At 36.6% G+C, this 13,165-nt stretch overlaps 1 protein-coding gene across 1 annotated transcript in view; it reads right to left on the minus strand.

The window, feature by feature from the left end:
- Window positions 1-421: 421 nt before the first annotated feature.
- LOC139140321 (BBSome complex member BBS2-like) overlaps window positions 422-13,165 on the minus strand; it is a 28,979-nt gene continuing 16,235 nt past the window's right edge. Inside the window, exons 9-18 of the mRNA XM_070709479.1 lie at window positions 12,098-12,237; window positions 11,179-11,295; window positions 10,585-10,682; window positions 9,933-10,040; window positions 6,923-7,049; window positions 5,837-5,965; window positions 5,068-5,205; window positions 4,045-4,157; window positions 3,029-3,177; window positions 422-2,521 (exon numbers count right to left, since the gene is read on the minus strand). Of these exons, the coding sequence (XP_070565580.1) occupies window positions 2,421-2,521; window positions 3,029-3,177; window positions 4,045-4,157; window positions 5,068-5,205; window positions 5,837-5,965; window positions 6,923-7,049; window positions 9,933-10,040; window positions 10,585-10,682; window positions 11,179-11,295; window positions 12,098-12,237 (1,220 nt within the window). The 3' untranslated portion in view covers window positions 422-2,420. The remainder of the gene's footprint in view (window positions 2,522-3,028; window positions 3,178-4,044; window positions 4,158-5,067; window positions 5,206-5,836; window positions 5,966-6,922; window positions 7,050-9,932; window positions 10,041-10,584; window positions 10,683-11,178; window positions 11,296-12,097; window positions 12,238-13,165) is intronic.

Here is a 13,165-nt window from a genome sequence, read left to right on the forward strand (position 1 = left end):
TCTCAACAATCATAAATAACCTTGTGCACATTGATTGGCTCGTATTAGTATTTTTAACTTTCTGAAGCTTGGCATGAATGCAAAAAGATCAACAGAATAACTTTTTTGACATGCATTAACCCTTTGAGTGCCAAAGTCAATTTTTGTCGTCTTTATAAATAATATAACCCAGAAAATTTTTTTCAGGTCCGAACATTTTTTTCAGATTTTTCCCAAAATGTTGACCAAAAACTAGGGGTCTATGAAAAGTACTATTTGGTCCAAAATTTTCAAAAGAATTGCAGAAAAATTCGTAAAATCCCGTAAAGCGTGGCACCGAAATTTTGGCGGTAAAAATTACAGCAGTTGAAGGGTTAAAATAGTGAAAAGCTTGTGCAAAACCTATTCTTGGGGGATTTTTGCTTCAATATGCACACCTGGCTTTTGGATGGAGAACAAAACCACTTTTATTTCCCTGATAAATACAGAGTGATAACACGCAAAAACAAATGTACAAAAAAAACACTAAATATTTTTCAAAATCTCTGTTTACATATATACAAAGAAAACATGTAATCCTAGGTTTGGACAGTTTGTTGTCGTACACTTTAGCAAAAAGAGCCCTACTATTGGATGGAACCACAGTGTATAGCTGTAGAACAAAGTGAAGGTCGTACATTATGGCAGAATCAGTTTTTTCTTTCTCAATAAAATACATTTACAGAGGTATGCTGTTACTCCTATATAAAATACGACAGCTTCTCCACATTGCAATATAATAATTTACACAAATAGTGATTCTACTTATTTCTGTCTCCAAAGGATAAATTCAAAACATTATGCTCCAAACGCTGATGTTTGGCTATTTAGAATGTAGAGTAATTTGAATGCCAATTGGATTTTAAAATCAAGCATGGTTATAAATTTCTCTTGAAATTAATTCTATGAATGTAAGTACAGGGATAGAAGGCTTCATACCATGTAGTCTTGAATTTATAAAAATACTCTATCCATTCTCAGAGTGTTCTCCTTATCATTAACTCTGCTCTCTTCTGTCATTTGAGGGTCTTCCATTACGATAGTATACATCTCGAAATTAACTTTTGCTTGAACTTTCCTCAAGAACTTTCAACCATTCTCTAAACAAAGCATGCATCACAAAAGTCTGGGGCCACCATGTAAATTTTGGTACTAGATACACAAAATATCTTAAATTTACCAATATTTGAAATTGAAAATTGCCATCATTCCTGTTATAACTCTATGGGGAATAGTAAAATTTTCAATTTTCACAAAAGTTACAAATTTAATTCACTCCAAGAGCCTAAAAATGAGCCCACACACTTGATAGATCAGAAAAGCGTTGTAAAACTTTGTGAGTCTGAATATCTGTACCTGAGGTGCATTCTACCTGACAGGAATTTGTTCGCTTTTACTTGCTGAAGGAAATCACCGATTTCACATCTAGAGAGGAAGCAAAAAGACTGCCAAGACTGTGTAATGCCACTGATATTTGATAGTTAGACATGGCTGGCACATCTCATCATTCACAAACACAGTATATGCACATATGCAAATTTGCAGTTGCAAAGTAATTGACAGTATTGCTTTTTGACAGGGTTGACTACAGCAGTGCAGTACTCCTGTCAAAACAAAATTACTTTGTGGCAAGCGGACAAAATAAAGCTCCAAAGCTATTAAATTGATCTCTGAACATCCTGAAAAGTGAGGAAATAATTTAAACCCTCTGCATTCACACCCTTTCAAGATCAACCCTGCATGAATTACGGTAGTCTGGCTCCCAAACCTTTCACTACATAAGTCGGAATGTTTAAAGCGGTGTTAAACCAAATTGAGTACATTACATACTTGGGTTCTTCATCTCTGTTGCGTTCTTGCTTTTGAGTGAAAAACAGTTAACATGCTGTTAATGTAGATTCATTTAGAAGCAAGGTTGTTTTTGTGAAAATTGAAAATCCAGTTTTCTCCATAGAGTTAACATAGTGAGAGTGGCCATTTTGAATTACAAATATCAGTAAACAGTAAATAATCAGTATCTTTACCATTAAAGTTTCCCTAGTCACGCCCCTAAATTTTACTTGAGATTATGGAAAAGAAGGGTCTAATATTCCCTTGAGGTGTAAGTTTCAGCAAAAGTTCAAAACTTTCAGTTTTTAGGTGTGTGCTACCTTATGAGCAATTTTACCCTTGTACACAAGATAAAAAGTGGTGAGGTTAATGTATGTAAGGTAAGTAATATGATCTATTATGGGCAGGCTAAATCAAAATATTGGAATGAAAGTGACCATCTAATTTGTAGCGATATTTTTAGGATGTTCAACAATGGTCAGATGGTAACAGTTCTTATGACCAATCAATTGCTCAGTCTACATAAAACCAGTGAGTACAGAGATGGGGAAATCGGTTCATACATGTGCCATCTACGATGAACCGGCCTTAATAATCTTGAATAATGCCTGGATGTTGTTGTTTTTGATGGCGGCTCTACATGATGTGATGACTTGTGTCTTGTATTTACCAACTGTGTAAAGAGAAAACCATAACAGAAAGCAAAAAGTTGAAAACACATCAATGACTACTTATCAAATACACAGCCAATATTGTAGGAATTTAAACTTTCCACAATCATCACCCTTCTGGGCAGGAGTCCCAACTTTGTTTACAGGAGGGTGTGTCATTTGGACAAGTGATCTGAGACGAGGTGAATGACATTTGTTTTAGGTCTTTGTCTTCTTCTTGTAATGATGCACAGATTATAATACAACAAATGATGTAAGTCTTAGAAAGAAATGCCTCCCCTGTTTTGAAAACACCAACATCATTGTCATGTGGAGGTTCACATCATCCTTTCATAGATTTTACAGTTGCACAGTACATTTTCATTCTTGATGGGTCTAAATGCCGTCTTTATTTTATTGACAATACTAACAACTCCACTTAATGTTTTTATTAAGAGACTTGACCAATGCAGCAGCTAGGGAGGTGAGATCAGGGTGTCTGACAGCAGTAATCAACATCAAAAACTCACCCCGAAGTCTTCCAGCCTTCTGTATTGTCTGATTGACAAGTTTGAGACAGTTCAACAACTCATTGTGATTACTGCATCTGATCTTGTATCCATTGATCAAATCTCGGTTCAAGTCATAAAGCTCCATGTAACCTTTCCTCATATTCTTCCTGCAGTGGGAATACAAAACATGCACAGTGGGAATAAAAAACATGTTACCTATTATGTTACTACCATATCATTTTTGAGAGCCAAATTTTTTAGTTTTCTAGTCCATCTAAAAGGTTATATATCCTTCAGCTGTTGAATGACATGCTAAAATCAAATTATAAGGAAATCACGAAAGATAAAGTTGTCACCAGTACTCAGCGGAAAGGGGACCAGTTAAGTTGACAACTTTGTTCATTCTGTTAACACTTTAGCAATGTTCCTATTGAATTCAAATTTGCTACCATCTTAAATTTGCAAGCAAGATTTACATATCCAAAAGACAATAATTTCTACACCTAGCCTGGTTGTAATATTTGCAAGGTACATATTGTGCTACCAACAAGGTAGACTCGATCGATTCTCAAATTTTTTGCATCTGTAGTGTCATTGTCTGTACAGAACTGACTGACATGACGCTTTGTGATGATGATATACAATGTTTCATAAAGAGTTGGGGTCCGCTAACGTCTAAAATGTTGCATTATCATGATAAATGTCACTTGCTAGCAGGTGCGTATGTTCTATTTTTGTCCTGCATTGAACCACGTTCAGGCAATGTAGTGCGGGCCAAGTACATACATGTCACGGGACGGCATTTCTCAATGTGTACTAGTCTACGCAGTCATGATCTTCTTTGCGTATTTCAGAACAATTTTGCATAAAATAGGCAGGATTTTGCATTAATGGAAACACTGATACTTACACGGACTCCACCAACTGACCAAATAAGCTCTCTTAGGTATACATACATACGGAATTGAGCCAAAAATTTTGAAAGAAGGTACATTAATTTTTTGTGGGGCTCAGGCAGCTACTGCTTTACATACATGTCTCCCATGAGTCTGGCATCCTCTGCTCTGACAACCAAGCTTCGTATTAGATTGGAATGATCGGCCATCTCTGCAGTCAGTTTCTGACGTACTGCATGGAACTCATCAACCTGAGCGGAGATCGAAAAAATTTAAGAAACGTTGGACACTCAGTCTTCATCAGCTGAAGTTTCACTTGATTTTAAGAAACTGCAATAAGTGTTGCAGCCACAACTTCTAAACAGGGGACGCTGTGCCCCACCACCGTTATTCTGGGGGACATTTTGCACATTTTGGAGACAACATGCATTAGTTGTCAATCAAAATTTTGTATTATTTTGTAACAAATTAGTTTCACAAAACAAAATTCAAGCTATCAAAACCACATCGCTATGCATGAATTTCAGGCAATTGTAGCAGTACACCGTATCTGCTGCCAATCAAAGCTCAGTCCGAGTACAAGCAAGCTATGATATATAAAGTTCAGCATTTTAATTACTTCTAATCATAGCTCCGAAAGTATGTAAATATAAGCCTAAAAAACGAAAACAAAACAAAATGAAACGAAAAAACGAAGGCCACTATCAGTATCAGCTATTACTTGTAGACCAAATCAGAAACAGTTGTAAGTATGCCCAAGGTGACCCGGAATACGCGAGCATGTGGGACAAAGAGTTGCATTTCGGGGACATTGTTACAAGGGCGCGTCCTGGCTGCTACACTGCTGGACATTATTTTCTGAAGAGTTGTGCCATCAAGAGCGTGATCTATACAGTCCTCTTCCTTCACACATGAAATGCACATGCTCTGCGATAATACAGACCAATATATTCCTCAAAGGCATTTAAATGTTTAATGTGAAAGCCTAATTTCAATGAAAACACACGCACCACTGGAAGGACAAAAAAGCGTACGTGTGCTTTGCTGTGATTTAATCAACAAAAGGAAGGAACATGATAAAATTGTGATGTGGGCTGAACAAGTTTGCTTTGAATTTGACATGTTCAGCACACAGGACTGTGAACATTAGGTGATTCAAACCTTGAGGAGAACATTTTTCAGTTCTTCCATGTGCATTGGGAAGTCAGCCATGACTTGGAGATCTTCGATGGCCAGAAAACTTGCCAAGGCCTGAATGATGTCACCAGCTAGATCCATGTCATCAGTTTTAAGCGTGACCTACCATGAAGACAGAGAATTCATATGATTATAATATTTTCATGGTTGTTGTGTGATTGTACCATATGACTGTACTTGGCCATGAGTGTTTTGCTTTGTCCACAATGTGAGTTGGCTGTTTTGGTTTGCGAAGTTTCCATATACATTTGTGTGTGACGCTGTATCTGTGTATGCGTGTGTGTGTGTGTGTGTGTGTGTGTGTGTGTGTGTGTATGGGTGTATTGGTGTGCCACGGCCACTGTCTTTGAGAGTTTGTATAAGTACATTTGTCTATGTTACCTAATCAACTTTTCACTACAATTGAGGACACAGATTTCAAATTTCGCAATTTGCAGAAAAACAGATGATAGCAATTCTTGATGAGGATCAAGTTAAACAGAAACAGTAGGGCAAGAGTAGCAAAAAAGGCAATGCCTTTAAATTCTTTTACTTTGTTCCAAACATTTTTGCATCTAAATATGTTAAATCTAATATTTTTTGTCTTCTAAAATACTGGTAACATTCAATTTATTTGCCATTGTGCCCTTAATTTTCATTTTCCTTTCATCCATAAATTTCAAAGTGAATACGGTAATTGCACTGCTAAGACAATTTTAACCTAATATGCTAGAAAACTACTATTTCAACAGACCTGTCCATTTTGTTCCATCTTCATAAACAAGGGTCCTGATCCCCTCAGAGACATAAATCCTGCATTGAGCGCGCCTTCAACAACAAGATCTTCAGGCAAAAGAAAGTTCTGATTTATCCACATCACCACCTATGGAGACATGGGTATGAACACAACATGAAGCAAGGTGATATTGCACTGAATGTTGACCTCTAAGACAGCTTTGCTCACGTAGCTGTGGTGTATATGTTGAGTGTCATTCACTCCTGAACAAACTCCTTTTTAAATCACTGCTGTATGACTTTTGTAAATTTACACAGCAAAGACGCATTGAATACCAAGGTTTTTTCATCACTAGACGACTTATTTTGCTTTCTGTTTGGTATATATGATGATGTTCACATGTCTTTTCTGAGCAAAAAGGCTTACTAATAAAAAAATACATATCATGAGGAATACACTAGTCTTCTTTGATGCTCGTGACAACCAGTGTTGAGTTAAGTATATGCTCAAAGCCAATATGACATGTTGCCATTGGCATTCACTGTGCCTAAAGAAATTCTACATGCGGTACCTGTATGTCTTTTCTTTTTACCCTGAAGAGGTGCATAGAATCTTCAGGTTTTATTCTTTTGCTAGAGGGGAAATGTGATCAAGTACAAAACCGTTCGGCAACACGGGTTATTGATGATGCGCTCATGCCAGAAGGCATATTCTTCTTTGAAATGTACCATTGAGAATCACAACACGATGCCACGCTGACCCGCAAGCATTCTCTTTGACTGAGAATTCTACACACTGCAGTGGTATCTCGTGTATTGACAAAAAAGACTGACTCATGACAAATTTCAAGATGGAATCAAAGAGGAACCTTGTTTGTTGGAGGGCAAACTGACAGAGTTGAAAACACACTGTCAGAAAGTTGAACTTCCAAGGATGGTGCTAGCAAAAGCTTCAAAAGCTGAGTTCCTTTGACGGACAACCACAGCAAGCAAAAATGTACTGAATACAGATACTGAAGGTTAATGCACTTTAACTGTAAACACACAGGCAAGTAATGGAGTAGAACTCTTCAAATTTTTTTCATGAGTTTTATACACAACTTACCCTCTGGACTCTCTCATTGATTGTGAACACCACTGAGCTTTTGGGTTCTGGTACTTGGTCTGAACACGGGATGTACATCGAGAACCTAGGCAGCTGCCTCGTCAGTTCAAAGACATGGAACTGCATGCTGTTAGGATCGGAAATTAAATAATGTGGTGTCAAGCCCTCAGGCCCATGAAATCTATGATGGAAAGAGTGTCACTTTGAACCAAATCATTTGTACAGGGAAACTAGGATTGATATATACAAATGTGAATGTCACAACAGTGTAAGTACAGGACAAATTTTAATGATATCTTTGATAATTACTGATGCTGTTGTGTGCTTAAAGTTTTCACCCCAGTTCCCTGTAAACAGGTCCAAGATGACCATTGATAACAATGGGTTTGGGTGGAACCATGGTGTTGTGTGCTTAAAGTTTTCTTCCGGATACAGAAGTCGTTTTTTTCTAAGGGGTGAGTGTGGACCTTTTAGTCGGAAAAACAAAGGTAAACAGCTTAAAATTGAACATAATACTGATTATACAATTTTATTTTCTTGAAGTATTTCATTTCATTGTACACCTACATCTGTAAGCTATGGAATTTCATCGTACAGTAAGCTTCAGTATAGAGAGAGTAAAGCTAAGAAAAATAAAAAGTTTGTTGCTCATCCTAGACATATTGCAAAAATGATGCGGTGACGAGGGTTTTTTTCATTTTTTTTTATTCTTCAACCAACAAGAACGTGCAAAAAACATAAAAACAACATGGGAATGCACGCAGAGATAAATAGCAGTGTTACTTTAGTATTTTTGTATACACTGTTAGCAACGTATCTGTGGTTTGACTTTTAGTGCAGAGTTGACATATGTGTACAGTTCTAAATGGAATGTTAGTGTCAGTTATTTTGTTTACAGTTCTGTTTTATACAGCACTGTGCCATGCATAATCATCATGTATTTTTCATTTTCCTAATGAGCAGAAAAACAAAAGGTTGACGCAGCGGGTCAGAATTGACGTGCGTGAGGATGAGAAACAAACTTTTTATTTTTCTTGACCTAAAATAACTCAGGGTATATTTGTATGCTATTTGACCTTGATACAGTTTTATGTAAACTCTGGGAAAACAACATAATGTTTCACCATATTTTTACAAAAAAATACAAATCTAAAGATCATTAAGTCCAGAAGAGAATGATGATCAGTTCAAAATCTGTTACATTGCATAAAATTATGCAGCTGAACTAAAATTTCTGACTCATGCACTGCAATGGTTGAATTTTCGTTCTGTACCCAAAGCAGACACTATGAACACTGTCCCTGCCTGCTCACAATCATGCCACGCAGTGTACAACAGGGCCTTAAATATAAAATACTATGGTTTAAGTGTATAATAATAAGGTTATTCACAAAATATCAGGATTCACATTTGATAGAAATATCATAAATATATATATTGGTATTTCCTCCAAAATTAAACATACATGTAGCATAATAAGGTTATTCAGAAAATACCGAGATTTATATCAACCTAATTTTGGAGGAAATGCCTAGAAACTGTAAATCATTTTGAATTAGCTGCATGTGTTTTAGAGTTTTTGGATTTTCTTTGCTATCAGCAGGTTTTTAGTTTAGCTACAACGACATCCTAATCATACTAAATATAGGGAGAAGTTAAACATTAGTAGCATCTTGAATTAGCAAATTCACAGACTTAGCTAAATTCACAACTAACTAAAAAGATGTGTTTTACAATATATATATATATCATAGATATAAATATATATATATATATATATATATATATATATATATATACAGTGTTTTCTCTGCATGTTCTTTAAAGGGGCATTTTGTGCCCCACCTATCAAAATTAGGGGGCAGTTTTGAGATTTAAGGGGGCAGTTATAATTTTAATCAATGACATACAAAAAAATCTTTAACTCGGTATTTTTTATTTCTTTCCAACAGGGTTAAGTGGTTGTAGTGATAGAATGTGGTACTAGTCTATGTCTGTTTGGCTGTCTGCATGAAAGTCTTTGTTCTTTTTTATGAGAAAGGGACTCATGCAGACAGTCATATATAAATAGACACTAGCATAAGACCCTGTTCAGAACTGATATCACATTGAGAAAGGTGAAAGTTGGGAAAACTCCCCTACGTCTGTATCATCAGCGTCGAGGTCATGACCGCAGCCATGCGTTACCGCATGCAGCACCATCATCACCACGGCGTGTTTTGGCTTGCGGTGTACTTGGCTGGTCTTTGTTGTCCAATTTGTCGCTTATTTCAGTGCCCTCGGCCGGAGTCTGATCCGACTTTGGGGGTTTGGAGGATCCATGAAAGAACGAAGTGATCAAACGATTGCGTTTCATCGCTATCGAGAAAGCTAGTCGCTTCAATAAACCAAAACGTGGCAGACGCTGGAATTTTCCAGAACTCCATTTTCGATACAATGTTTCCAGTTTTGCTTTAGAAACTTTTATACAAAGAAAAATATGAACCAACAACGTTTAATTACACTAGTCTCCATGGGTACCTAACTGCAAGTCGCTAGTCGGACCGTACCGCAAGTGGGCTATTGGCTGTTATCGAGTTAGCGTACAACCCACGTTACGTACGCCATACAGCAGATATTTACCGTGGCGATACTGCGTTTAGACCGAGGTAGTAATACCCCTATTCAGAACAGCCAAACCAAAGGGCGCCTCCTCAGGTCGCTATTTACACACGCAGACGCCGATGTCTCTGCCTGCATTTGCAATGTACTTCCTTGCTCAGTGCGCACTTTCTGCGCCATGGGTAAATTTTTAGGGGCACATAACGGCTAAAAATGCGCAATTTGCGCAATCGTGCAGTCGAGAGAAAAAACTGAACCTTATATATATATATATATATATATAATATATATATATATATATATATATATATATATATATATATACATATATATATATATATATATATATATATATGTATATATATATATATATATATATATATATATATATATAATCTTGAGGGCTTACCTTGATTTATAACCCACAAAAGCCTTGATATGTAAATCAACTTGTACATCTTTTGGTGGAACAATCGGAACTTTCAATGTGTTTGTTAAGTTGCTGTTGTTGGGATGCCTGAAAATATCGATATTGAAATTTTTAGAAGTCACTAGCCTCTGCCGCTTTGAGTAATAAATTTGAGTGTGAAATATAACATACTAAACTTTCCGAATGCTTAAAGACACACTTTGAGCCTGGGATGCGATAGGATTGTGAGCAAATGATTTGATACAAATATCAAGGAAATTAATTTTTGGTGCATGCACTGTTTACGATTTGTCCTCCCATGGTGTAAAAATACTATTGCACAACTTATTATGAGTACCATGTGTCTAAAATGAAAACTTGGCAAAAGAGGACAACAACAGCCTGTGGATGGACAAAGGAACCTCTCACCACCATAGTTTGGCCCAAGACCCTATTTACAATGGTGAGTGTGGCCCTGTTTACAGGAAATATGGATGGACAGGTTAACACTGAGTTGGTACAGAGACATCTACCCTACCATCAGCAGGCAACTTCTCTCTAAACGCCACGCTGGTCTACAAAACTGAAGTTAACATAATTCTACGAGTGATCAAGTCATTTATAAATAGACGAATAAAAGCTTAATACTTACACGACATGGCTTTCTCCATCAAAGATTCCTTCAGCAAATATAAGAACAGCCCGTAAGACAGTGTCATTGGTTGTAGAGACACACAACTCCACATGTGGCTGAAAAAGCAACGTCAAGAGAAATGCAATAAAACATTGTTTAACATCATATATTTCACTCCTAAGTTTCTCTTTCCATGTCAAATGCTTTGGGGTCAGAATCACTAAAAGCTTCTATGCATATTGAGATAGAGGTTGATTTTTTTTTCATTTATAGTCAACACGAACTGTATCAACCCTTTCACCAACATGGTTTGGCCCAAACCCATTGTTATCAATGGTAATTCAGGGCCTATTTACAGGGACTTGGGGGTGAATACGTTAAATTGGTGATACAACAGTCAATTGACAAGCCATGATTCTTCTGGTCTTCTCCCAGCCTTAAATCAGAAATGTACGGTGACACAAACAAGAAATTTTGCTGTTTGGCTGGCTGACCACTGCTATCTTGGTGATCTTTATACTGGACTATGAGTGGTGTTCATCTCTGATTAAAATTGGTGAAAATCGTGTCTCTAGTAATGACAGCACAAACTGTGACTCCAGAATAACTCACTGATTTGCCATCATTGCCAGGGTTGACCATGAGTGAGGTCTGTAGCTGTGTGTTAGCAGGAATGATACCCATCTGCTGTGAGTCAAAATCTTTTGGCCGGTTACCCATCTGACCTGCCTGTGGGTAAAAACAAAAGATATCTTTTCTGAACAAGGCATCTTTAAGAATATACACAGTACATATCAAATCACTTATCCCAGTTTTCAATTTTAGGCCATTTTCACATTTTATTAGCTCATATGCCAATTTTTGCGTTGATTACATCATTTTGACAAAAGCATATCAGCAATCACTGCTGTAGCTTAAGACTGAATATTGAGTTAATATATACAGCAGTTCTCAAGCTCTTTGCACTGAATAGACATACCTACAGAGCCCACTGACCTGAAGAGTTCCTCTTGCTATAGAAAGACATATGTGCATGTATATATACATGTATGTATAGCACATTGAAGCTAAGCATACGGCCCAGCAGTTTTCTCTGTGGAGTCTGGGAAAATTTTGGCACCTGAGAGAACAACACTTGGATCACATATTATCACTTTCAAACATTCCAGCTATAGCTTTGTAAATCAACTTTTTCAGAGTTTTCTTTTATTTGTTTTGGAAAAGGGTTACTGTTAACAAGCCTGCCATAAAGACCCCCACCGATGAAAAGCAAAAACTAAGTAAATTCTGGTAGAAATAGAGAATGTGCAAAGGTGATGCACATTGGCTTCTGTAGGGCTTTGCGGATGTACCATAAAAAAGAAATCACATTATGGTAGCTAGGAAAATATGTGCACTTGTAAATACGACTACAAATGAACATATTTCTGTGCTAATTTGAATGTATTGACTTTTAATCAGATCCGGTGTACAGCAGAATCCAAAATTTCTTTCACAGGACTCGATCTTTCTTCTAAGAAATAATACACACCCTGGCATTTTCTTCATAATTCTTCAATTCTAACAGCAGGTTTTGTTTTCGCTGGCTGAGATCCCTGATCGTGTCTTGTTCTACATTGGTGTTCATCAAGTTACCCTTCATGTCCTTGGTAGCTGGCTGGTATCCACGGACTGACATGGGGGGGAAAAACATTTACAAAGCTTGTCAGAGCTAAGAGCTGCATAAACTATTGATACAGTTTATGTTTGAACATCTTCATATTTGCACTGTCCATTCTCATATTGCAGCAAAGGATTCATATAAAGGGTCAATATCTGCAACATTTGATTTTTTTTTTCCACTGTTTTTTGCTTTGAGTGTCAATCACATTAACTTGTTCTATTCCCCAAAGCATGTTGAAACACCCACTATTTAGGCAACACCTATACATGTACCCTGCACTATTGTTGTTTACATTTGAATTCTAGTCCAGACCAGAATTCACTTGTCAACAGTAACAATGTGGTCTACAAATGTACAGGCTGAGTTGACAAGCTGCACACTGTGTATCTCATCTCAACATGCTTTGGGGAAAAAAGTGTACTTGACATTGAAAATGAAAATAGTGAAAATATCATCAAAGTTAACAGCTATTGGCCCTTCAAGTGAGAGTTACATTGACTGAACCTCCATCATCAAATCATTATTTTTATTTCTCTTTATTTCTATATTTCTGTATATCAAAGAAATATTAAATTTATTCACTTTTAGCAAGACAATAGGAAATTAGGTTATAAACTGATTTCTGCCAACTATTTGTCTGTCAATTTGTTTCATCCATGGAAGGGGACAAATCTTTCTGAATTCCTCCCCATCACAGACTTTTTATCAATTATGGTTTGCCACCTACATGTATATGAGGAAATTCTGAACACCTTGATCTTAAAACTCATTAAATTTTGATATGGTCTTATTTCATTTAATTTTTTATGCACACTTCCCTTATTGGCACCACTGTTTTTTGATGATGGCTGGATAAAACTTTGCTCCATTATTATTATTAAAAATAGAATGCACCCTGGGGACATATTCTAACACTCAAACTTTTACAATTATTTT

This window comes from Ptychodera flava, chromosome 9, assembly GCF_041260155.1.
Source record: "Ptychodera flava strain L36383 chromosome 9, AS_Pfla_20210202, whole genome shotgun sequence".
Classification (NCBI taxonomy): Eukaryota; Metazoa; Hemichordata; class Enteropneusta; family Ptychoderidae; genus Ptychodera; species Ptychodera flava.